The 27,114-nt window shown below is 45.3% G+C and overlaps 1 protein-coding gene across 1 annotated transcript in view; it reads right to left on the bottom strand.

Moving 5' to 3' along the window:
* The window catches only part of LOC311229465 (uncharacterized protein), a gene marked incomplete at its 3' end in the record, with an annotated part of 202,182 nt that overhangs the window by 130,614 nt on the left and 44,454 nt on the right, over positions 1–27,114 (bottom strand). Inside the window, exon 10 of the mRNA XM_084315545.1 lies at positions 12,091–12,203. Within this exon, the coding sequence (XP_084171671.1) occupies positions 12,091–12,203 (113 nt within the window). The remainder of the gene's footprint in view (positions 1–12,090; positions 12,204–27,114) is intronic.

The raw sequence follows: 27,114 nt of genomic DNA, 5'->3' as shown, positions 1-27,114 counted from the left end.
ATGCAGAGTTAGTACAAGTGGAGACTGTGGAGGTGTGCAGAACAACGCCACCTGCTAACACAGTCATCTGTCTTAGTCTGACTCTGCATTAACATAAAGCCACTACCGCTGTGTCACCAACACTGACTCAACAAACTGGCCCGTTGCTGGCCCGGCCCCAGGGACCATGCCGCCAGCCTCGCTCACCAGGTACAGTTATGAACCACAGTATATACAACTTGGGGGTCTTGAAAAACCAAACAGTCATTCCCTGGTGGTCAAGGAGGGAGTCAAAGACTGGGTTGCACATGTACAGTATATAAGGTTGTTCCTACATTACAGCATATAGTCCTTACAAACAAGATAAGTATGAAATAAAATAACATATAGCATTTTTTTTTACTTCTAATTTACATGCTATACTATGTTATTTTATTTCATACTTATCTTGTCTTGCACAGTCTCTGGAGCGTAACAGTAAGAAGCATTTTGTATAAAAGTATTCTGTACCTCTGTATGACAACTATTAAAGAAACTTGAACTTGATAGTTATTAGATTGTGACTAATTAAATACTAAACAGGTTATTCCATGGCATGACTACGTAGGGCACATCATAACATGACATAACTGCAACATAACATTAAGTAATTGCTAAGATGAGTAGCCAATCAATAACCAAAGCAAGGCTATTGTTATATTTACCAAAGCCGGCTTGCTGGAATGATTATGAACCACATCATAAAATTGTTGGCAAGTTTGCTATTAAAATTAGTCTGGCAAATACAATCTCCACTTGATTATTTAAGTGGAAGATTCACATGGAATTCCTGAATAGAAACATGAATAGAATATAGAGTAGAATATGCCCTACTGATTAATTTCTATTAAATTCACCATGTCTTAGGAATACATAGGCGGGGCACAGACTACCGTACTTTTCGGACTATAAGCCGCGGCTTTTTCCCCCATTTTTCGACCCTGCGGCTTATATAACGGTGCGGCTTATATGTGACTCGACGTGACCAAACCTGAAAATGTAAAAATCTAAATATTGCTTTTTTGACTGCATTGAAATGTTATTTATCTGTTCCCTTATTTGCTAAACTTAATACAACTTGTAAATGAGTTAATTCTTGTTATTTGTCCGACAGTATTGTGTCCCAATGCTAATTACATATGGTAATTAAACATTAAAACACCTGCGGCTTATAGTCCAGTGCGGCTTATATATGTACACATCATTCAATTTAGCTGCTGCGGCTTATAGTCAGGTGCGGCTTATAGTGCGAAAAGTACGGTACATGATGTTAGCCCCGTTTCTCTGTCCCAGACACATTTTTGAGATCCGAGACAAAAGTATGAACGGTTCAGAGACACGTTCTGACCCAGTCTTTGAAACGTACCAGACACTGCAATGTTTTCAAGCACAAAATCTGCAGTGCTCTTGCAGTGTGGGTGATGTACAGTAGTAGTACAGTAGGGCCTGAGGACGGTGGTGAGTAACAGCCAACGAGAGCATGAGAGATGACCACGAGGGAGGAGGCTGAACCACATTAATAATAGCATCATGACTGCAAATATTTATTATCACAACCGGGTTGAGAGAGAGAAAAGGTGTGGAGAGACATCGCCACTGCTCTACAACAGAGAGAGAGAGAGAGAGAGAGAGAGAGAGAGAGAGAGAGAGAGAGAGAGAGAGAGAGAGAGAGAGAGAGAGAGAGAGACAGACAGACAGACAGACAGACAGACAGACAGACAGACAGACAGACAGACAGACAGACAGACAGACAGACAGACAGACAGACAGACAGACAGACAGACAGACAGACAGAGAGAATGAGCGCAAGAGAGAGGGGTGAGAGAGAGGCTTGGTAGTGTAGAGGTCTAAGTACTAGAGTGACTTGGTAGTGTAGAGGTCTAAGCACTAGAGTGACTTGTTAGTGTAGAGGTCTAAGTACTAGAGTGACTTGGTAGTGTAGAGGTCTAAGTACTAGAGTGACTTGGTAGTGTAGAGGTCTAAGTACTAGAGTGACTTGGTAGTGTAGAGGTCTAAGCACTAGAGTGACTTGTTAGTGTAGAGGTCTAAGCACTAGAGTGACTTGGTAGTGTAGAGGTCTAAGTACTAGAGTGACTTGGTAGTGTAGAGGTCTAAGTACTAGAGTGACTTGGTAGTGTAGAGGTCTAAGCACTAGAGTGACTTGGTAGTGTAGAGGTCTAAGTACTAGAGTGACTTGGTAGTGTAGAGGTCTAAGTACTAGAGTGACTTGGTAGTGTAGAGGTCTAAGTACTAGAGTGACTTGGTAGTGTAGAGGTCTAAGTACTAGAGTGACTTGGTAGTGTAGAGGTCTAAGCACTAGAGTGACTTGGTAGTGTAGAGGTCTAAGTACTAGAGTGACATGGTAGTGTAGAGGTCTAAGTACTAGAGTGACTTGGTAGTGTAGAGGTCTAAGTACTAGAGTGACTTGGTAGTGTAGAGGTCTAAGTACTAGAGTGACTTGGTAGTGTAGAGGTCTAAGTACTGGAGTGACTTGGTAGTGTAGAGGTCTAAGTACTAGAGTGACTTGGTAGTGTAGAGGTCTAAGTACTGGAGTGACTTGGTAGTGTAGAGGTCTAAGTACTAGAGTGACTTGGTAGTGTAGAGGTCTAAGTACTAGAGTGACTTGGTAGTGTAGAGGTCTAAGTACTAGAGTGACTTGGTAGTGTAGAGGTCTAAGCACTAGAGTGACTTGGTAGTGTAGAGGTCTAAGTACTGGAGTGACTTGGTAGTGTAGAGGTCTAAGTACTAGAGTGACTTGGTAGTGTAGAGGTCTAAGTACTAGAGTGACTTGGTAGTGTAGAGGTCTAAGTACTAGAGTGACTTGGTAGTGTAGAGGTCTAAGCACTAGAGTGACTTGGTAGTGTAGAGGTCTAAGTACTAGAGTGACTTGGTAGTGTAGAGGTCTAAGTACTAGAGTGACTTGGTAGTGTAGAGGTCTAAGTACTGGAGTGACTTGGTAGTGTAGAGGTCTAAGTACTGGAGTGACTTGGTAGTGTAGAGGTCTAAGTACTGGTGTGGTTGGGTAGTGTAGAGGTCTAAGTACTAGAGTGACTTGGTAGTGTAGAGGTCTAAGTACTGGAGTGACTTGGTAGTGTAGAGGTCTAAGTACTGGAGTGGTTGGGTAGTGTAGAGGTCTAAGTACTGGAGTGGTTGGGTAGTGTAGAGGTCTAAGTACTGGAGTGGTTGGGTAGTGTAGAGGTCTAAGTACTGGAGTGGTACTTTGCATTTGATATATTGCAAATATATGCCATCACACACACTGGCATTTAAAGGGTTAGAATTATAAAATGAACATGTGGTGTTATGATCAGGGCTGAAGTTGAATAAAGGTAACTTATGCTAGCCTGTTTTTTACTTGGGACTTTGGGAACCCCTGGTGTAGAGGTTTAAGTACTGGAATAGCTGGGTAGTGTAGAGGTCTAAGCACTGGAGTGACTTGGTAGTGTAGAGCAGGGGTTCCCAACGTTTTCAGGCCGCGACCCCCACTATTATAGGAGGTCAAATTTTTTTTATAATAATAATTTTTTTTTGTATGGGTGAAACATGCAAACGTTCAAACGCACACACACTAATAAGCAATAAGCATTGGAGGCTTTTAACCAGGGCCGGACTGGGGATATATAGCCCCAGTCAGGCCACTTTTTAAGCAGGGGTCTGGGGGTCCCCCACCAGGACATTTTTTGTTACAAAGACTTTATTTCCTGCATTCTGGTGTAGGCATTTTTTTTATTTGTACCCTTTAAATGCCAGTGTTTGTGATGGCATCACAAATTATTGTTAAAAAACAGCCTAGCATAAATTGTCCTCTTCAAAAACACCATAAAAATATTACTATATGTTGAAATACCACTTTTTCTTTCATAAATCTTTTATTCAACTTCAGCCCTGATCATAACACCACATATTCATTTTATAATTCTAACCCTTTAACACATTGGGCGCCGGAAACGGCTTACGGCGTGTTTGCCCGCCATGCGTTGAACGCCAACAACGTCGTACGCCGTTTTTTTAAATCAATATTTAATTTTTTTCGCCATGGCATTCATAATTCATGCAGCCATAATTCATCTCTCTCTTGTGATCGGTGCGTCGAGGAAATTCCTCCGGCAGTAATATCTTCTTACGTGGGTCCAGACAAACACTGGCGTGCATATGGATCGCCTCCATAACGCAATAATCTATATGATTTCGGCGTTTATTGCGCCATACAAACCGGAAATGGATCTAGGAGATCGGCATCAAATAAGTGGGATCTTTTACCTCCAGTATCATCGGCGAACGGTAAGATGACAGTAACGTTACTCTCAATCCGATTGTGCATTTCTTTGTTTGCAAACAGTCTGATCAATATATACTAAATAAAGCCGTTATAGACGATCAAGGAATTATAGACGACCCCCGCCCCCCCCTTTCCTTCACGCATGATGAAGCATAATGTATACGATCATATACATTTGATTTTTTTAATATAGCGTGTATAGGAAATAAACGCCAATCGATAATCTATATATGCGTCGGGGCCTATAACTCACGTTGTTGTTAAGGGCCAGATTAAAGCTGAGAATCTACATTTATTGTTTTATATACATTATATATTATTTATATATACACGGTATATCCCTTTAAACCTGCGTTCGAACCATAGTAATATTCGCTCTCCTTATTGGATAACGCCCGTAGGCGCCAGCCCGCAAGCCCCAAAAGTCAGGTTCAAAGACGAACCCAGGCATGTCGTAACATGCCCGGAGACAGCGTATTGATTCCAGACAAGAACTGAGGTTTGAGACTAGATAATCACTTAAGTATATACGGTGCAGGTGCGCACAGCAGCAGTTCGTCTAAGTAGCTGTTCAACCAGATGTTCATCAAGTTCATCCCGAGTCAACGTGTAGTGAAGTGAGCAGCAGTGCGTCTAACAGAGCGTTGAGAACCACGTGCGAATTGAATAGTAAAGTGTCAGATTAATGCAGTAACGTCAAGTTCGACTTAGTTTAATGTGAAGTAAATAGTCGTTCATTTATTGTATATCGTGCCAACCACAGTTCGTTCGTGTGTAGCATTACCCAGCGGTTCGTTCGTGTTAGCTAGTGGACCTTAGCCAGTGCGCGTGGACTAAATACCTTAGTACCAGCACACGAGGAGGCCTAGTCGGAGAACCTGCTGGACATGTGCACAGGAGAACCAGCGGCGGCGATTGCAGAACCATTACTGGTTGGATTATATTGATTGTGGAACGTGTTACCACTGTCGTTTGGGATTTAACCTCGTGAGGATTTACATTCGGGCTGGCCTCATGGACCGAGGCTAGCTGGCTATCATCGTTTGCTATCGAGCATTGGATTACAGTTATTGCTTTTGTTGCTGATCGTTGGATTTACAAGGACTGGCTTCTGTACGTGAACCCCCTTATTCTTCATTGAATCAGACTGAGTATCCGAACATTCCTCTATCCTCCAGACCTTACAACTCTGGGAGGAACCCAGTGTCTCCAGGCGGTACCAGCGTTGCCTTCTATAATTGCTATTATACGCCAGGTGGCGTCAGCCTAGTACCCATCGTAGGAATCATTCTATTCCCAGTGACTTATGCTACTGACTGACTTTATGCATATTCTTCGCCATACAAGCGCGACCCTAATTCTCATTCTGTAACCTAATGTTGCATAATAATAAAATACCCTCAAATACTATTTCTTTGTCAATGCCGTGTTATTATGAGTGTCCACCATATCTATTCGATGTACTGTCTGGCCAGTAATTAAAGTACATACCTAGCAGTGGTTTAATCTATCACAATCTTTAATACAGTCAGGGTTTTGTAACCCCTCAGTTACACACGTTCTAGGAATTACTGCAGAAAACGTTAAAAACATATTTATATTCTAGAAGGTATTTTTGTATGAATGTATGAATGAAAAAATATAACGTTCCCACATCCTGAACGATAGATAATCGATGTTGAATGGGCCATAGTAATGTCAATATAGCAATAACATTTTTAAAGTTATAGCCCTGCAAAGAAGGTAAACATCTCCATAGGCTTACAGCGCTGGCAGAGAGTGGTATACGATGGGCACAATGCCCGGCGCCCAATGTGTTAAATGCCAGTGTGTGTGATGGCATATATTTGCAATATATCAAATGCAAAGTAGATTTTTCTGGGAGGGATTATTACAGGCTAGCATGTGTCAATGATTAGCAACAACACTGATTTTGATGGATTTTTTCTTTTTTTTTAAGGGTCCCGCCTCCACCAATCACATGCGGCTCCCTTTGTGTGTGTGTGAGAGAGAGAGATAGTTCTCCAACTTGTGTGACTTGCAGTGATCTCCCATTGCCGTCAGCTGAAAAGAAGCGGCTGGCAACTCCACATGTATCATTCATCACCCTCCCCAAACCGACAGTAGCGCAACAGCCAGGAAGCGAATTGGCATAGCGACTAAATCGGGGATATGGGAGCAAAGTAGAAAGGCAAAAAAAAAGGATCAATAGGAGCTACATTCAGAGATGGGAAGGAACAGAGCCTATTTTTGATTCTTTCTTCCTTTATTCTTGCTAGTTTTTATGTTCTTTTAATTGTAGCGCAATTTGCTCCACAATTGTAAAGCGCATAAAATCTATTATTATTATTATTATTATTATGGAACTCCCTAGCTACTTCCGTCTCCAGCTCTGGGAAGATAAGCAGACCTGGGACTGGGAGAAATTAATGGAGTGAGACGTACAATTGTATCAATTGTAAATCTTTTAAAATCTTTTACAGACAACAAGGGTAAGCGGTTAACCAAGGGAGGGGTTCAGTGTTTTCAGTGTCAGGTTTCCAGCGAGGACAGTTTTCAGTGAGGACATCGCCTCCTATTTCATTTTCGCAGCCGAGTCAGTGGCCTCTTTCTATATATTACACTCTTTGGTACATCGCTCAAGGCGCTTTACATTTTGCTGTGTCATGTCTCAAAGTGTCAGGACGAAAACCTGCCCAGAGGGGGGAGGGGTAAGATATTCTGATGTCAGAGAAGGTGCCCCTCTCTCTCTCTCCCTGCTGGCCCCTAGGCTCACACACTCAGACAGACCTGCAAATAAGGATGACTCATACACACACTCATGGCTGTTGAATGATCCCCACTAGAAAACATGCCTCTTATCCCGAAAGGAGCCTCTTTTTCAGTCACAAAGCCATCTAGCCTGCCTCTCTCTCTTTTATACAGACACATTATCTCTCCATTTCCCCTCTCCCAGTTAATCTCTCTCTCTCCCTCCCTCTCATACAGACGCACTTTCTCTCTATCGTCTCTCTCCCACAGTCTCTCACATAATATATAGACACATTTTCCCTAATTTCCAGTTTCTCTCTCTCCCCCTCTCCCCCTCCCTATCTCTCCCCCTGCCTCCCCCCCCCCCTCCCTCCCTCCACCCCCCCCCCTCTCTCTCTCTCTCTCTCTCCTTCCTGTCTATGATGACAAACAGCCTCTGCCCTGCGGCCAGTAACCTGTGACTCATCCTCAACGCCCCTGGGAGTCTGGTACTAGACAGCCCATTAAGGAGGCCCTCTCTCAGTGAGAGATTGTCAACTGATGCCCGCACTCACTCACTCAGCACTCACACAAGAGGCAGCTTCTTCCAGACGCAATCAGTGCACTACAAGCCACAAACAAACAAAGCAAACTCAACTGAATTGACTATAGGCCTGTGCTTAAAAGGGCCACTTCGCAGATTGTCCACCATAATAATCCTACTATTCTGTTGTGAGGAGGACATGACCTCAACTATTTTCAACTGTAGTACTGTAGGCTCAACTTGAGGAAAGTTGAATAAATAGTTGAGTTGACCACATTTTATGTGTGATTATCACATGTCCTCCTCACAACAGAAAGATGGGATGTTTTCAGTACATTATTTTACATTAGCACCTTTTACTATTAGACTCAACCACAATGGTTCTATTAGCACCTTTTACTATCAACACTTTGAGTGCCAGCGACGAGAATTCTCATTAGTTCATGCCAACCGTTGAGTGCCAACCGACAAGAAATCTCGTTTTTAATCGTTATTTTTTTTATGATCGATTTCCATAAATTTTTCATCAATCTAGCCGCACGTTACCAGTGGGGATCTGTCTGAGCTCGAACAGGGAAAATACCGCCCCCTATCGTCTCTCCGGATGGTATTGCACCCCATTGGATTGGACTGAATGAAATGGATGGGGGAAAAAAGAGTCCGGATTCCACATTTTACTCGTCAGGCATGTAATCCGAGCCTATTGCAGTCTTCGCCCACCATCAGAACAGCGTGGAATATGTCTTTCGACCACCCAGCGTTGGATCAATAAACACGATCGATATTTGGAATGGCGATCAGGAATTGGAATAATCTTTTTGGAGAACATCCGATCTGAGGTAAGGAAACTATTTGACCAGTCTTGGGATAATCAGAGCTGTTTTCACCTATATATCAACGTGTCCCATATGTGTGTGTGTGTGTGTGTGTGTGTGTGTGTGTGTGCTGATCAGGAAATAAGATAGATTTTTCAGCCCGCTTCTATAGCGTGCATAAGTACACATATACTATCGATAATCTAGCGTTTATTTGAAAACGATTCATAAATAGGCCGAAAAATGACAACGTGTTTTGTGTATTACAGTAAAGCGTTTTTCAAAATGGTATAAAACGGAAATGAGCCGATTAAAAAACAATCCGTTTCGACAATGTTGACTGCAAACAAGTCATTGATAAGCGACGGTCGTATTAGACACATAGCCATAATTTAATATATAGTTTATGCGTTCACAAATGTGAGCGCTCTGTCATCAGCGTTGGCACTCAACAGGGTATATAGGACTGGCACGGCTGGCACGGAAAGTGTTAAGACTCAACCACGATGATTCTATTAGCACCTCTTACTATTAGACTCACCCAAAATGATTCCATTAGCACCTTTTACAAAAAATTATCATGAAAATAAATCGTAAATGTCCACTAATACATTGTTCACCCTTGTGAGTAATTTCAGATACAGTAAGTAAAGATGATGTTTGGTAATAATGTTTATATATATATATATATATATATATATATATATATATATATATATATATATATATATAAAAAAAGTATAATAATCTAATGTTTTATCTGTAAAAGGAAGGACCTGAAGAACCCAGCCTATATTGACAAGACCATACAACTAGGGATGGGTACTTTTTTTTTAAAGATTTAAAAAGAAATTCTATTATAATCGATTCTAACATATTCAAATCGATCTAATGTGTTAGAATCGATGCATTTCGATTAATCAATGCATCGTTACACCCCTAATGGGTACCGAATCCGGTACTTTTAAGGGTATCAACCGAATCACGTCGGTACTACAGAGTACCAATTCACGTGAGATCCGGCGGTGCCACATTTAGGTTTTTTTGTGTTTTTTTTTGTCTTATGACGCCAACGTTTAGTTTACCGCAAAACTAAACCTATGAAGTGTGCCTCACGGCAACGTTCACACGCAAAACACACGCTTACCTAGGATTTGACTTGATTCAACAACAAAGCAGTCGGGCCAATGGCAATCCAAACACGGTCGCAAGTGTGGTTACACTTTACAAAGCTATAGATGCAGACAACGCTCGCTGCAATATTATATATAAATTATACAAATTGTTCTAAATAAATAATAATGATAATAAATTATTTGAAGTTTGGACAATTTTTTTTACAACTGAGGTAGGTAGATTACATTTTTAGAGACGAATAAAGTACAGAAAAAAGGTACCGTTGGGTACCGGTATCGATTCACAGGTACCGGTATCGGTTCAAATGTGAACGGTACCCATCCCTACATACAACTCAACCCAGGTAGTAAAACCACTCAACAGGCGATAAATGGAGAGAGAATGAGAGGCTTCAGTTCCTCCTTTAGTGACTGTGAGAAGCGCTGGGAATATCCTCCCCAAGGCCTGACGACAACACATGACCTTATCACTGGACACTGAAACCTAGACATCGCCCCAAAGCACACAAAGCTTGTGCACTTGTACACACACACACACACACACACACACAGGTGCACACACACATAACATTCACACACAGTGGTAATACATACAAATGCATGAAAACAGCACACACACTACTAATACACATGTGCACAAAATATGGGGCACACACACGCACACACAAACAAACCCTGAAGCCATTGTTCTTCCACTGAGGAGACAGATAAGGCAGAAGGACACAGGGGACACCACTCGCACACACACACACAGCAGACGGTGAATCTGCAGTATCTCTGGTAACTGAGTCAGACCTGCACCGCTTAACCTTTAATCTCACAACATGCACTGATCCTGGTACATACAGTACTCACGCACACGCGCAAAAGTAAATACATACCCACACACACACACACCCTAAAGCCATTGTTCTTCTCCACAGAGACAGATAAAGCAGAGGGACACAGGGGGCCGCTCACGCTGCACACAGTGAATCTGCAGTATCTCTGCACCGCTTAACCTTTAATCTGCACTGATCCTGGTACATACAGTACTCATGCATGCATGCAAACGTACACACGTACACACACATTGGCCGGGCTGAGGGTATAATCATTCGAGGTGATTCTCCCCCCAGCATTAGCATATTGTTTCCCCGGCAGGTAGAAGGCTAGGTCAGACAGGGAGTCGGTGAGTCAGTGAGTGCTCCAGGAAAGAGGCAGAGTGTACAATAACAAACCAATGCTGTGGTAAAAAAGGTATGAAGGGCTCTGGTTAGCAGGCTTGGTAAGCTAATGTCAAATGTCTGGGGAAAGCCGCCAATTCTCACAACAGTTATGATTGGAGGGACAGGGTTTGAGATAAGTCAATTATAGAGCATCACTGTGTGTGTGTTGACAGGCGTTTTTCTTTTGGTGTTAAAAGCTGCCAGAGAAAATCTCCTATCATAGCAGAAATCTCGAGCCTTCTTTTTCTCCATCTCTTCCTCTGCTTTAGCATGTTGTGTGGTTTCTCTCAGGGGTGTAAAAAGTACCCAGAAATTATACTTGAAAGTGTGGGTACCGTCTCAAAATCGTACTCAAGTAGAAGTCAGAGTATCTGGCTAAAAACGCACTTGGGTAAAAGTCCAAACGTTTTCTACTTTTAAATGTACTAAAAGTAAAAGTAAAAACTTGTTTTATTCCGGGGCAATGAAATGTTCCGTGTCGTCCTCTTCATCAAAGATCCCCGCTTTCTAGTCCTGCACAAGGACCAATCAGCATGGTTATATGGGCGGGTTAATTTTCCATTGATTTGATTGGCTGTTTTTAAATAAAGTGCGGCCACAAGATTAATAACGTTAACGTTAGTTTGGCCAGTGAAACAAATATACTAATTAAAACGGTTGGACCTGCGAGATTTGTACTTTGTAGGTCTGCGTTTTAAATGTAAGGAGTAAAAAGTATGTTTTTTTTCCTCTAAAATGTAATTGAGTAAAAGTACAAGTATACTTTACACCCCTGGTTTCTCTATGCAATAGAAAATAAGTGATCCTCTGAGAAGGCGCCCGGCGTTCACAGCTACTCATAGCAACTCTTACTGTAGCAACTATCCATCTCCCCCCGAGCCAGATGGGTGTCTGTCCACGTGAAGATGTTGTGTGCATGTTTGCCAAACTGTGTGCGTGTGTTCGTTACCACTCTTTTATCGGCGGTGTGTTTCCCCAGGCATTGGCCTATTGATACTCTTTCCTACACCAACATCAGAGAGAGAGTGTGTGTGTGTGTGTGTGTGTGTGTGTGTGTGTGTGTGTGTGTGTGTGTGTGTGTGTGTGTGTGTGTGTGTGTGTGTGTGTGTGTGTGTGTGTGTGTGTGTGTGTGTGTGTGTGTGTGTGTGTGTGTGTGTGAAGCAGGTGATGCATGTTGTGTTATTGTGTTATCTGCCAAATTATGTTGCATGCTTCAACGGTTGTCAGTTGAGCACACGTGAAAATGGCAAGACTTAATAAATGAATGTATTATGTCCCTTTACTTGTTTATAACTGTATGTGGACCTCAATAAATTATTCTAGTGTGTGTGCGTGTGCGTGTGTGTGCGCATGTTCCTACCAGTCTGCATGGTGTGGTGAGTGTCCTCCAGCACCAGACTGTTCATACATTTAACCTCCCAGTCCTGAATCTCCATACTCCATAATGCTGGTACCAACACACTGTACTGAGACCTGAGAGAGAGAGAGAGAGAGAGAGAGAGAGAGAGATGTCTTTAATGTCACGTCATGCAGTACCTTACAGCAAAAAGAAAAAAGAAAATGAGTGAAATTCACTTTGTTGTGGTTCCTCGACCATAGCAGCATCCAATTTAAAATAAATTAAATAAAATAAAAATAGCATAAAATAAGATAAGAAAGACAGAGAGAGAGAGGTATAGTAAGAGATGTGACAAAGAAGGTGGATCCTGGACCACAGTAACGTTACTCCACAGAACTGAGGGCAACAACACCGACACACAACAGATGGGTTTCCATCCAGCTCTTGAAAAACTGAATGAAAACACCAGGAACTGGAAAGAGTTATTGAAATATCCCAAAACAATGTTTACGCTCGGCTGAGGTTGAAACTGGTTGGCGTATTGAAGCAATAAAGGGTGCTTCTAATAAATGACAAACGTGCCGGGGGAATCGAGTCACATGCTTCCCGTTTTTATTCATCATTTTTACATCTGACAACCAGTATGTTCAAAACTCACCTGCACCAAACCCTGGCAGCACATCACCACCCCCACCCTCATCCACCTCCACTGGCTCCCCATCAAATCCTGCATCACCTACAAAACCCTCCTGCTCACTTACAAATCCCTCCACGCTCTGCCACCTCACTGACCTCCTCCACTCAAGTCACGGTCCCTGCGATCCTCAGACACTGGTCAGCTCTCCATTCCCCAAACCAGACTGCGGACCTTTGGGGACAGAGCTTTCAGTGTGGCAGCTCCCACCCTCTGGAACTCCCTCCCCGCAGAACTCCGCAACGCCCCAACTCTGGACTCATTAACTCTGGCCTTTAACCCCTAATTTCCCACTTTGAATGTCTGTCCACCATGTTTGATATTTTTGTTTGTTTCCCCCCCCCCCCTATGTAAAGCGACCTTGGGTCTTATGAAAGGCGCTATATAGAACGAAGTTATTATTATAATTACATCATTTGACATAAGAAAAACGAACACTAAAGTATTTATAATGAGACAAAAGTCAGTTTTGAATTTTCTTTTGCCATTTGTAGTATTTGCAGTTGTAAAGTTATTCTAAATCACTTGGGAGTGTGAATGTGATACATCACAAGAAACTACTCAACCTCGACTGGCATTAACTACACACAGTGAACACAACACAAAGTTTGAAAACAGTGTTCCTATGACAACTTACACGGCTCTTCGTCTGAGGGCTCAATCGTTAGAACAAAGTATTGATTGACTTTCTTGATTAAATGTTTTATATTTATTGTGTGCTGTATCTTGACATCATCACTGTAATTGAGAGTTTATATTTAATTGATCTTTCGAGACTAAATAAAGATGTAAGTAATTAATTAATTGATCTGATTAGGCTCGACAGTTTTGGATTTGGCAGCAATGAGTTCCAGTGTCTAATATGTTGTCCCAGTGACCTCCAGCCCATTGCCAGACCAACCAAATCCTCAGGAGAGAATCATCATTTAATTAACAGCCATAGTCTCTAAAAAAAATATATATATATACTGTATATTGGCTAGTCCCCTCTTGATTATGTATTTTTGATGCACACTCTTCAGAATATTTGCAACAGTAGATTACATTCTATTAGAACACATTCGATTTGCATTTTCTTTTGTCAACTTTTTTGAGGGGGGGGGGGGGGTTTAGCAACATTTGGATGGAAAACGTAGCTACTTGGGACAACGAAGGAGGAAGAGAGAGATTGATGATTGATTGATTGAAAACTTTATTAACAGATTGCACAATGGGTACTGTTACAAAGGATCAGATTAAACCGAATATATATATTTATTGATTGATATATATTGCATAGTATTTGTATATCGTTTGATATCCCTTGTATATTCCTTGTACATATACACGGAATATCCCTTTAGCCTAGACCAGACCATAATATTTCATTCTCCTATTGGACAGCGGTCCACAGGCGCCAGGGCCATGCCTCCGGAGTCAGGTTCAAAGCCACCGTCAAGACATGTCTGTACATGCCCGGCCTTGCCCAGGAATACGAGACAGAAATGAGGTTGGCACTAGATTGTTCGCCGTGCATATAAATATGGCGCAGGTGAATACAGAAGTAGAGTTACCCAATAAGTTGAAGCCTCACCCACGATACTCCGTGCGGTGAAGTATGGCCTGTTTGGCCCCAAATAAGAGCATTGAGACTGCGTGCGAATTAATAACTGAATTGTCAGAGTTTGGCGCTATACCGTCGATTGCGACATATTTCTATTAAGTCAGTAATAGTGTTACAAAGGATCAGATTAAACCGAATATATATATTTATTGATTGATATATATTGCATAGTATTTGTATATCGTTTGATATCCCTTGTATATTCCTTGTACATATACACGGAATATCCCTTTAGCCCAGACCATAATATTTCATTCTCCTATTGGACAGCGGTCCACAGGCGCCAGAGCCATGCCTCTGGAGTCAGGTTCAAAGTCACCGTCAAGACATGTCTGTGCATGCCCGGCCTTGCCCAGGGATACGCGACAGAAATGAGGTTGGCACTAGTTTGTTCGCCGTGCATATAAATATGGCGCAGGTGAATACAGAAGCACTTAGTCAGAAGTCCAGAGTTACCCAATAAGTTGAAGCCTCACCCACGATACTCCGTGCGGTGAAGTATGGCCTGTTTGGCCCCAAAATAGAGCATTGAGACCGCGTGCGAATTAATAACTGAATTGTCAGAGTTTAGTGTAGAGTGTATAGTGTATCGTGCGGCTAAAGTTCTACAGTGACCAGCATCACCAACGCTTCCTCGTACCAGCTAGAGTGCTTATCCAGGCTGGGCTGCTTTCATGGCGCTTTCACCCGAGGAGACCTAGACGAGAACCGTGTGGACATGTACACTGGATTAATCTACCCGACGACTACATAGCCCTTTGCGGCTGGATTATATTTGTTTGGTCCTGTGATTTATGGAGCGGAGAATCGCCGACGCCTACACGTGTGGGATTTACCCTGTGAGGAGCCACGTCGAGTCTGCGCCTCAGAGAGCCTGAGGCCGGCTAGCTTTCTTCACTGTGGAGCTACAGTCTACGGAGAACAGCTGTATTCGTCTGTGGATCAAGAGACTATTGCACCGTCTCCTGTACTTGGAGTCTCCTTAGTCATCGTTGACCAGACTCTCTACTACCGACAGATCCTCTACCCCTGCTGGCTTACAACCGGGGGGACCCTTCCAGTATCTCCCGCTATATATTACTAGTGTACCATAGATATAATTCCCTAAGATTCAGGTTGTATAATTACCTCCTGCGTAACCAGAGAATGGACATTCATTATTGATTTGCCTACGCACATTCCTTTGCCTTATAAGCGCATCCAAAGTAAAATAGAGAAGTATATTATGTACCTTTTGCTGAAATAAATACTTAATTACCACTTTGTGTGGAACCGATTCATTGTGGGAAGTGTTCATCATATTTATATATCATGTACTGTATGGCCAGTAATTAAAGTACATAAAGCGGTAGTGGTTTAATGATACCATACTTATCAATACAGTCAGGGAATTGTACCCCTCAGTTACAGGTACAATACAGTATGGCTCAATACAAACAACTGCTAAGAGGATGCAGACAGGAAAAATACTTTCGTCTTGTTTACATCAGGGTCCTACATTTTCAATTCATCAAGACATTTATACAGTACCCATTCTGTATATACACCCAATACAAATATACAGTACTGTGTAAGTAAAAGAGATCATAAAACAATATATACATCCGAAGGGGAGGAAACTGTACATGGGTGGGTGGGTGATTTGGACATTTACTGGGGCCAGTAAATTTATATTTATATATCATGTACTGTATGGCCAGTAATTAAAGTACATAAAGCGGTAGTGGTTTAATGATACCATACTTATCAATACAGTCAGGGAATTGTACCCCTCAGTTACAATTGGTCCTTCGAGCCAGAGGGTAACTAGTGTAATATTAATATAGTGGTATTAATATTGACATGGCCAATGATGAACACTCCACAAAACGGTTCTCCTAAAGTAGATCGCCCGCAGCGTAGACGGCAGACACCTCAGTACTTAGAGGATTACGTTGCCAATATACTACCTAGCTTTCTACAGACGGTAAACGCGGAAAAAGTAGATAGTAAAATTATGTCCGACCCTATCGACCAGGCTACCCCGCCAATAGAGGCCCTAGTGGGTTCTAACGTAACTTGATTGATTGATTGATTGAAAAGTTTATTAACAGATTGCAGAATGGGTACCGTACAGTACATCTCAATACATACAATTGTTAAGGGGATGCAGACCAGAGAAAGACTTTCGTCTTGTTTCCACCAGGGTCCCCCATTTTCAATTCATCATAACATATATGACATACATGACATACAGATAGACAGTACTGCTACATCTATACATTTATGACATATCAGATTTGCAAATACAGTACTGTTTGTGATACAAAAGTGTCCAGAAAAGGAGTGTATATACATTTGGCGTAGAAACTGTACATTGGAGGAGGTTGGTGGGGTGGGGTTGGGTGGGTTGGGTGAGGGCTGTACATTGGAGGTGGGGGGGGGGGGGGGGGGGGGGGGGGGTTGGGTAGGGGACACACACACATTTTACACTGTACATTGGAATGTTGACAAAGCCTTACTTGGTCATTTACTGTACAACTAGGTTAGGACATTTGTAGGGGCCAGTTTCGAATTGCAGTCTCACGTAGGTGTTTTTTGAGAGTGTTTTTGAAGGTGGGTAGTGATTCACATTCCTTTACAGCTTTAGGCAGGGCGTTCCACATTGATGTGGCATAATTGCGAAACGTGTTTAGTCCCTTGTTTGAGCCGAATCTGGGTTTTACATGATTTGTGGAGCTCCCTCTGGTGTTGTGATCGTGGTATTCACTGACCTTTGGGAAGTATTTTGACATGTACATGGGTACCTTGGTCGCGTAGTGTATCTTGTAGACCAGGCCCATTGCAAGTTGCTGTACTCTGTCGTCTACTCTAAGCCATCCTAGGTTGTCAAAGTGGGCAGGGGTGAGGTGGGTTCTAGGAGTCAGGTCAAGTAGTAGTCTGACTAGCTTGTTTTGAGATGTTTGTAATTTGTTTTTTAGTGCCTTTGAGGTGCTTTGGTACCATGAGGTGCAAGCATAGTCGTAGTACCCTTGAATGAGTGCTCCTGCTAGAGTCTTCAGGGTATTCTTGTTTACCAGAGAGGAGATCCGGTACAAGAATCGCGTTCGTTGGTTGACTTTTTTTATTACATTGGATGCCATTTTGTCACAGGAAAGATTAGCCTCTAGGATGGAACCCAGGTAGGTAATTTCATCTTTCCTTGTGACAATATTGTCACCCACTGTAACCGAGAAGTCGTCAGTCTTGCTGAGTTTGTTATTTGAACCGAAGAGAATGGACTCTGTTTTGCCCATGTGTAATGATAGTTTGTTGTCGGCGAGCCATATGCAGATTTTGCCTAGTTCCGAGCTGAGGGCTTTTTCAACCTGTAACTTGTTCTTGTCAGAGACCAGCAGGGCTGAGTCGTCCGCAAACAGGAACAAGTTGCAGTCACAAGCTGACGACATGTCATTTGCATAAATTAGGAATAGTAGCGGTCCTAGTATGCTTCCTTGTGGAACACCACAGCTCACTGTGAGGGGGGGGGATAGGGTACCGTTTACTTCCACCATCTGTTCCCTCCCCTCCAGGTAGGATTGTATCCAGCTCACTGATAAACTATCAAAACCAATTGCTTTTAGCTTGTCAATCAGAATGGTGTGATTGACAGTGTCGAAGGCCTTTTGTAGGTCCAGCATGACCATGCCGCAGTATTTGCCCGCGTCCACCTCTTGTTTGATGTGGTCGTTCAAGTAGAGAAGGCATGTGTCAGTGGAGTGGGATGTTCTGAAGCCAGATTGGAATTCGTAGATTAGATTTTTTTCCGCGAGGTATTTTTCGATCTGTTCGTATACTATTTTTTCCATGACTTTCGAGATGGATGTAAGGATAGAAACAGGGCGGTAGTTACCCGGGTCTAATTTGCTGCCCTTTTTGTGCAGGGGTGTTACTCTCGCAATTTTGAAGTCCTTGGGGACGTGTCCCTGTTTTATGGAGAGGTTTATTATGTGTGTGATGACTGGGGTGATGGCTGCTGCTGAGTCTCTGAGGAATTTGGAGGGGATGTTGTCATGGCCAGTGGCCTTGTTTGGTTGGAGGGCGCTCAGTTTTTTGAGTACCTCATCTGTAGTTACTATTTCCAGTTTGAAGTCGTCTTTGTGGACGCCTAGGTTCATGTAGTATGCTACTATGTGTTCTACCCCATACTGCCCTGAGTGGGAGGGTAGTTTGTTTACCAGTGTTGTGGCTATGTTTGTGAAGAAAGTGTTTAAGTAATTGGCTACATCCAGCTTGTCTGTGATGAGCGTGTTGTCCGTCTTTATGTTTATGTTTGAGAACCTGGTTTTGAGTTTTTTACTGCAGCCTAGTTGATTGTTGAGTAATTTCCAAAGTTCACGTGGTTTATTTTTGTTTTCCTCGGTTTTGTCATTGATGAAATTTTTTTTTGCAGTTTTGATCATGGAGTTTACGTCATTTCTTAGTCTGTTTCTTTCTAGTTTGAGTTCAGTCACGTGGTCTTGGAGTTCACTGCTCGTGCTTTTGGTAAGCTTTGACTGACTTTTACGAAACTCAGAGCATTTTTTGTCTCTGGCTTTCATAGCGGTCAGTATTTCAGTGTGCATCCATGGCTCAGCGCGATTTTTTACCCTGGTGGTTCTTAGGGGGGCCATTTTGTTTAGTATTGATGAAAATTTGGTTTTGAAGCCAAGCCAAGTTTCTTCAACCAGTGTACCATTGAGTTCATCTGACCAGTCCAGACTCTCCAGTTCAAGGTTAAAGGCCTCGCTAGAGTAGGTTTTGAGGTCTCTAGATGTGACTGTTTTGTGACAGCCAGCCTTTAGTTTTAGCTTTTTGCGGGTACAGAATATCATGTAATGATCACTTAACCCGCATGCTATAACCCCTTTACTGGAGATCTTGGACTTGTCAGAGGTCAGTATGAGGTCAATGGTAGTCTGAGTTGATTCACATATCCTTGTGGGTTGGGTGATTAGTTGGCTGAGGCCGTGCAGATCACAAAACCTATTGAAGGATTTGAAGACGGGTGCATTTTTTTGTTGCATATCCGTGTTCCAATCCCCAATAAGAATTTTTTCCGCATCCTCAGCTCCAGCTAAGCACACATCCAGAGTATCTGACCAAGCTCACGGTAGGGACCAGGAGGGACCCGACATGACTTTACCCCCCGCCAAGACCGAAGAAGTAGTCCCCGGAGAGCTCCAGGATAAAGACAGCCCTCCAGGGATGGAACTCTACCCGCTACAAGAAGAGGAGAGCACCCCGGAGATGGATCTCCAGGACTCGCCACAGGAGAACAGATCTCCAACGAGTACTGCCAGGAGCGGATCACCTCAACCAGCGTCTTCCCCCAGCGAGGCGGACAAGATGCTGGTACAGGCATTCCTCGCCAGCCTAGCAGCCTCAACAGAGCGCGATCGACTCCAAGCACAGACGCTTAGTGAGCGCGAACATTCTTCCATGGAAAGAGAACGCCTTCAGGCGCAGCAACGGAGCGACGAAGATCGTATACGTCTAGAGATTAGACGCCTTCAGACGGAAGAGAATATGGTAAGGGTCCGGGCCGAAGCCCAGCGCGCCGCCGCCGAAGCCCAGCGCGCCGCTGCCGGTGCCCAAAGAGAAGCAGAGCGCGACCTCGCTCTCACCAAGCGCGAAGCCGAGCGCGACCGATTACAAGCGCAGATAATGGAGCAGCTGATCACCAGGGCAACACCCCCTCCCTCCGCACGGGGTTCCAGGGCCTCGTCAAGACAAGGGTCAAGGGCACCCTCCCCTACCCGATCAAGCGACCCTGAGCCCGACCACCAGAGAGAGCCTATACCCCCCTCCGAACCCCTTCCCCGACCGGTCCAAGTGAGACCCAGCTACAAGGAAGAAACGGTCTACACCGCGGAGAGGCTAAATAGACGACTACAGGATCTAGAGGACCTGCCAGAGGAAGAAGAAGAGGGAGAGGAGGAGAGTCAAGCCCGACAGCAGCACAGTACTCCACAGGACCAGGAGGTCCAGTACAGCCCAGGCTCTACCCCCGCGGCTCTGCGCTACAGACCCCCGACTCAATTCACGGGTGAGCTTGACGCACGACCAGCCCCGAGGAACAGCACCTGGATACGCGGGCCATGGTACCCAGCAGGTACCAGCCCACCAAGAGGCGTAAGAGGAGACTCGCCTAGGAGGCCTCTCTTGCAACGCTCACCGATGTGCCAGCCATCCATGGCATCATACATTGGCACACCGACGTTTCCGGACTTCACCCACGAGAACAGAGCACAGTACACAGAGCTACGAATGTGCTTAGAGACAATGATGTCCGATGTAGCTGATGAACCGTACAAGTATGCTATCCTACTGAAGCACCTCAAGGTGCCCCGAGCGCACAATATAGCGCTGGCCTATGCCACCTCTACTACCCCATACACAGCGGCTCTAGCAGCACTCGACCAAAGATATGGACGCATATGGGACTACGTAATACAAGAGATAAGGCATATTGACCGCCTACCCCCAGCCACAGACAATCGCTCACTAGATGACCTGTCTATCAAGGTACAATCCCTGGTAGGGATGCTGGGGGCGCAAAGAGAAAAGGGTATGCACGAACTGTACGCAAACTCTAATGTCGAGAGGATTTTAGAGAAGCTTCCGCCCGCCCGACAAGAGCGCTTCAGGCGGCAAAGAGACCACCGTGATCCTAACGGTCCCGAGCCATCCCTCCTAGACCTAGCCGACTTCCTGGCGAGAGAAGTCAACAGCCTACGGTTGGATACGTTCATGCGGAGCACCCCAAGCTCCAGAGAGGGACCTAGGAGAGCAAACGATGGCCGCAGATTGGTGACCGTCATGCACCAATCAGAATCAGTACCGAGCAGCAAGAACCACAGTACCCCCTCGATGAAAGAGAAGTGGAAGATGGTGTGCCCGTACTGCGAAAAGGAACACTGGTTGTCACAATGTGACACGTTCAAGAAGATGACCGCCGACGAGGTGAGTCAATGGATAAAGTCCAACCGACGCTGTTACCGATGTGCGCGCAGTCACATGGCAGCCGATTGCCGCTTAAAGAAGAGGTGTAGTCGGTGTGACGGAGCCCACCTAGATGTCCTACACGACAGTAACAGAAGAAAGCCTGCACCCTCAAGCAGCACAAAGGCAAGTGTTATGTACATTGACCCCGCCAGCAGCGGGGGCGCCCGGGTGCTCTTAAAGGTGGTCCGCGTAACACTGAGTTACCAAGATAAGGTCATGGACACTTACGCCGTCCTTGACGACGGGTCAGAGAAGATGACGATTCGGACAATAAGAAGAGATCTAAAGACGATAAAGGGCGAGAATGTCTCCTTCACTATCGCAGCAAGCGGGCAGCCAGAGAGACGGTATAGGATTACTAACGCTTTCACCAGCCAAGAAATAGGCCTGTCGCAGTACACCTACCCCATCGCCAAGCTGATGGATAAATATGTGCACCTGCGTCAACTACCTATACCGCTCATAGACGGTGCCACCCCGACCCTGCTGATAGGCTCCGACCATGCAGACCTCATCGTCCCGATTGACCGGGTCCACACAGGGCCCAGAGGCTGTCCTGCAGCAGTCGAGACCCGCCTAGGATGGACATTACAAGGCCCCCTCGCTAAGTCTCTTAACCGAACAGCAGCCACTAACTGCCTCCACTCCAGAGTGACAGAAGAAGACACCACCCTCCTACAGCATGTCGAGAGGCTATGGACACTAGAGACAATGCCCTTTAAGAACGAAAAGAAAGACATTCGTTCCAAGGAAGACATTTACGCTATAGCCCTCCTCGAGCAGGGGACAAAGAGAGTCAAAGTCAACGGAGTGATGAGATACGTAACTCCACTCCTGAGGCGAGAGGGTATGCCTACCTTCCACGGCCCAAAAGAAGCGACAAAGCGGTATCTATTGAACACAGAGCGGCGCCTAGCCAGAGACCCCGCTCAAGAGACGGTGTACCGCGCTGAGATTAACAAGCTAATCACAGCGGGACACAAAGAAAATTGACATTAAAGAGGCCGATCAGACGACCGAATCACGGTACGTGCCGCACCACAAAGTCCACCACAACGGCAAGGATCGTATTGTGTTCAACTGCAGCTACCAGATCGGATCACAAAATCTGAATAAAGAGCTCTTGCCCGGCCCAACACTCGGCCCCTCTCTACTAGGCGTGTTACTACGTTTCCGCCAAGACAAGGTGGCCATCAGCGGCGACATCAAAGGGATGTTCCTGCAGGTGAGACTAGTGGAGGAGGACAAGCCCCTGCTGCGGTTCCTATGGAGAGAGAGGATCGGGGATGAGCAACCAGCCATCTATCAATGGGAAGTCCTCCCTTTCGGAACCACATGCAGCCCATGCTGTGCTACGTTTGCACTGCAAAAACACGTCGCAGAGGACCCAGCAGCTGATGAAGAGGTCCGACAAAGTGTAGGAAATAGTTTCTACGTGGACAACTGTCTGCAAAGCGTCTCGACGCCAGAAGAAGCCGAGGCCCTTCTACTCAAGCTCCGCGCCTCCCTGATCAAAGGCGGCTTTGATCTCAGGCAGTGGGCCAGCAGCGACCCGCAAGTATTGCGCAGCCTCTCCCCCGAGGACAAGGCAGCAAGCAGCGAGACCTGGATGGCGACCATCCCAGGAGAAGCCCAAGAAATGACATTAGGACTAGTCTGGCGCTTCAAAACAGACTCGCTCCATTATAAACACACACCCCTGACCAAGGAGCAGGGAAGGTCGACTGCACTACCGACCACCAGACGGAGTGTATACAGAACACTCGCCAGACAATATGACCCGTTGGGATGTATTCTACCTTACACCACCAGGGCAAAGATGATTGTAAGAGCGTTATGGGACAAGGACCAGGGCTGGGACGACCCCATACCCAAACACCTTGCATCCACATGGAGAGAGTGGGAGACGGAACTCAGCTCACTCCCAGGTGTCAACATACGCCGCAGCTACTTCCCACCCACAGTGAGGCCGGAGACGTGCCAGATGGACCTACACGTCTTCAGCGACGCCTCCGAAGGTGGCCTACTTGCGTGCCCGAGAGGAGGGAGGAGAAATACATACTGCTTTCATCCTGGCTCGCTCAAGAATAGCCCCACGAAAGCAACAATCTATCCCGCGTCTAGAGCTCTGCGCAGCCCTAGCAGGAGCGCAACTCGTCACGTTAATCCAACGTGAACTCACCATTCCGGTGCAAAGAACAATCTTGTGGTCAGACTCCACGACAGTACTCACATGGATCCGGTCTGATTCGTGCAGATACAAGGTCTTCGTGGGAGTCAGAGTCACAGAGATTCAAGATTTAACAGAAGTAGCAAGCTGGAGGTATGTGGACACAAAACACAACCCAGCTGACGTCATCACCCGGGGAACGTCCCTGGATGATCTCACCCGTCACAACCTATACAGTGACGGGCCAGAGTTCCTCAGGCTCCCGGAAGAAGAGTGGCCTACACCCACCCCACGGGAAGCGAGTAAAGAGGAGGCCGAAAACAAGAAATCTATGTTCTGTGGATTGAACACACTCGTCTCCACAGACCCCGACATAGACGATTGCCTCACCCTGGAGAGTGCGCAGCTGAAGACATTCCTGTGGCACCACCCAGAGGTTCAGCTCACTACTGACATTACAGCAGCTGACTACGAAGAAGCAGAACTTCTTCTACTACAACGAGCCCAGAGAGACTCGTTCCCCGATGAGCTAGACTGTCTACAGGGAGCAAAGCCCGTCCCATCAGACAGCAGACTGCTCCACCTAGCCCCCGAGAGCGACGCCCATGGTCTCATCAGAGTGGGTGGTCGTCTGCGGAGAGCTCCAGACTTACCGGATGACGTCAAGTACCCGATAGTCTTAAACAGCCGACACAAGGTCACAGAGCTGATCATAAAGAAATACGACGAGGATGTGCATCACGCCGGGGCAGAGAGAATCTTCGCGGAGATCAGACGTTGTTATTGGATACTGCAAGGGAGAGAAGCAGTGCGGCGCTTCCAGCGAACCTGTCTAGACTGTCGTAAATGGCGAGCGCAGCCCAGTATACCCCGGAGGCGACAAGCCTTTTCACTCCACCGGTATGGACTGTTTCGGCCCGCTGTATATAAAGAAAGGAAGAGGAACCGAGAAGCGGTGGGGTATTGTATTCAAATGCATGACCACCCGAGCGATGCATATAGAACTCCTTCCAACCATGAGCACAGACTCATTCCTTATGGCCTTCCGAAGATTCACATCGCGGAAAGGCAAACTGTCTATATTATTGTCTGATCACGGGACAAACTTCAAAGGCGGAGAAAGAGAGCTGAGAGAGAGCTTCCAAGCTATGGGCCCAGAACTTAAGACCCACCTCGCTCCATCCCAGATTGACTTCCAGTTTAATCCCCCGAACGCACCTCACTTCGGTGGAACTTGGGAACGAGAAGTACGTTCAATAAAGACAGCCCTGTACGCCGTGCTTGGGGCCCAGACCGTAGCGGAAGAAGTCTTAATGACAGTCCTCACGGAGATCGAGGGAGTATTGAACTCAAAGCCCCTCGGTTACGTCTCAAGTGATGTAGCAGATGTCGACCCAGTCACCCCCAACACACTCTTGATGGGGCGGCTGGACCCCGCGCTACCACAGACAATGTACAGGCCTGAAGAAGCGAACGGCCGAAGAATGTGGAGGTACAGTCAAGTATTGGCTGACAAGTTTTGGAACAGCTTCCTACTCCACTATCTACCGTCTCTACAGACCCGCCAGAAATGGGTGAAAGAGAGAGACAATTTGACAGAAGGAACAGTCGTCATGATTATCGACCAGTCACTACCCCGAGCTATGTGGCCGGCTGGCCGCGTAAGCAAAGTGATCACCGGTGCCGACGGAAAGGTCCGAGCAGCCGAAGTGCTCGTCCAAGGACGGATCTACACCCGACCCGTGGCGAGGCTAATAGAACTGCCAAGGCTCCCCGATACTATCGATGACGACCATGACCCCATGACTTTGTGAACTGCCCGACCCCTCACAACAGACATTGAGTAGTGGACAGTGCGGTTAATCTGTCTCTGTTTAGCTAATTAGGTGGGACTAATTAGGAGGCGGCTGTTACAAAGGATCAGATTAAACCGAATATATATATTTATTGATTGATATATATTGCATAGTATTTGTATATCGTTTGATATCCCTTGTATATTCCTTGTACATATACACGGAATATCCCTTTAGCCTAGACCAGACCATAATATTTCATTCTCCTATTGGACAGCGGTCCACAGGCGCCAGGGCCATGCCTCCGGAGTCAGGTTCAAAGCCACCGTCAAGACATGTCTGTACATGCCCGGCCTTGCCCAGGAATACGAGACAGAAATGAGGTTGGCACTAGATTGTTCGCCGTGCATATAAATATGGCGCAGGTGAATACAGAAGTAGAGTTACCCAATAAGTTGAAGCCTCACCCACGATACTCCGTGCGGTGAAGTATGGCCTGTTTGGCCCCAAATAAGAGCATTGAGACCGCGTGCGAATTAATAACTGAATTGTCAGAGTTTGGCGCTATACCGTCGAGTGCGACATATTTCTATTAAGTCAGTAATAGTCTATTTGTGTATAGTGTATCGTGCGGCTAAAGTTCTACAGTGACCAGCATCACCAACGCTTCCTCGTACCAGCTAGAGTGCTTATCCAGGCTGGGCTGCTTTCATGGCGCTTTCACCCGAGGAGACCTAGACGAGAACCGTGTGGACATGAACACTGGATTAATCTACCCGACGACTACATAGCCCTTTGCGGCTGGATTATATTTGTTTGGTCCTGTGATTTATGGAGCGGAGAATCGCCGACGCCTACACGTGTGGGATTTACCCTGTGAGGAGCCACGTCGAGTCTGCGCCTCAGAGAGCCTGAGGCCGGCTAGCTTTCTTCACTGTGGAGCTACAGTCTACGGAGAACAGCTGTATTCGTCTGTGGATCAAGAGACTATTGCACCGTCTCCTGTACTTGGAGTCTCCTTAGTCATCGTTGACCAGACTCTCTACTACCGACAGATCCTCTACCCCTGCTGGCTTACAACCGGGGGGACCCTTCCAGTATCTCCCGCTATATATTACTAGTGTACCATAGATATAATTCCCTAAGATTCAGGTTGTATAATTACCTCCTGCGTAACCAGAGAATGGACATTCATTATTGATTTGCCTACGCACATTCCTTTGCCTTATAAGCGCATCCAAAGTAAAATAGAGAAGTATATTATGTACCTTTTGCTGCAATAAATACTTAATTACCACTTTGTGTGGAACCGATTCATTGTGGGAAGTGTTCATCATATTTATATATCATGTACTGTATGGCCAGTAATTAAAGTACATAAAGCGGTAGTGGTTTAATGATACCATACTTATCAATACAGTCAGGGAATTGTACCCCTCAGTTACAGGTACAATACAGTATGGCTCAATACAAACAACTGCTAAGAGGATGCAGACAGGAAAAATACTTTCGTCTTGTTTACATCAGGGTCCTACATTTTCAATTCATCAAGACATTTATACAGTACCCATTCTGTATATACACCCAATACAAATATACAGTACTGTGTAAGTAAAAGAGATCATAAAACAATATATACATCCGAAGGGGAGGAAACTGTACATGGGTGGGTGGGTGATTTGGACATTTACTGGGGCCAGTTTCTAATTGCAGCCACCCGTAGAGAAATGGAGAGACAAGTAGGCCTATACAGCAGTTCCCGGATAGGATGAAGAGA

Source organism: Notolepis coatsorum (assembly GCF_963971535.1).
Source record: "Notolepis coatsorum genome assembly, chromosome: 6".
Taxonomy (NCBI): domain Eukaryota; kingdom Metazoa; phylum Chordata; class Actinopteri; order Aulopiformes; family Paralepididae; genus Notolepis; species Notolepis coatsorum.
The sequence above is the reverse complement of the archived record's forward strand: the minus strand, read 5'-3'. Positions and strand labels throughout refer to the sequence as shown.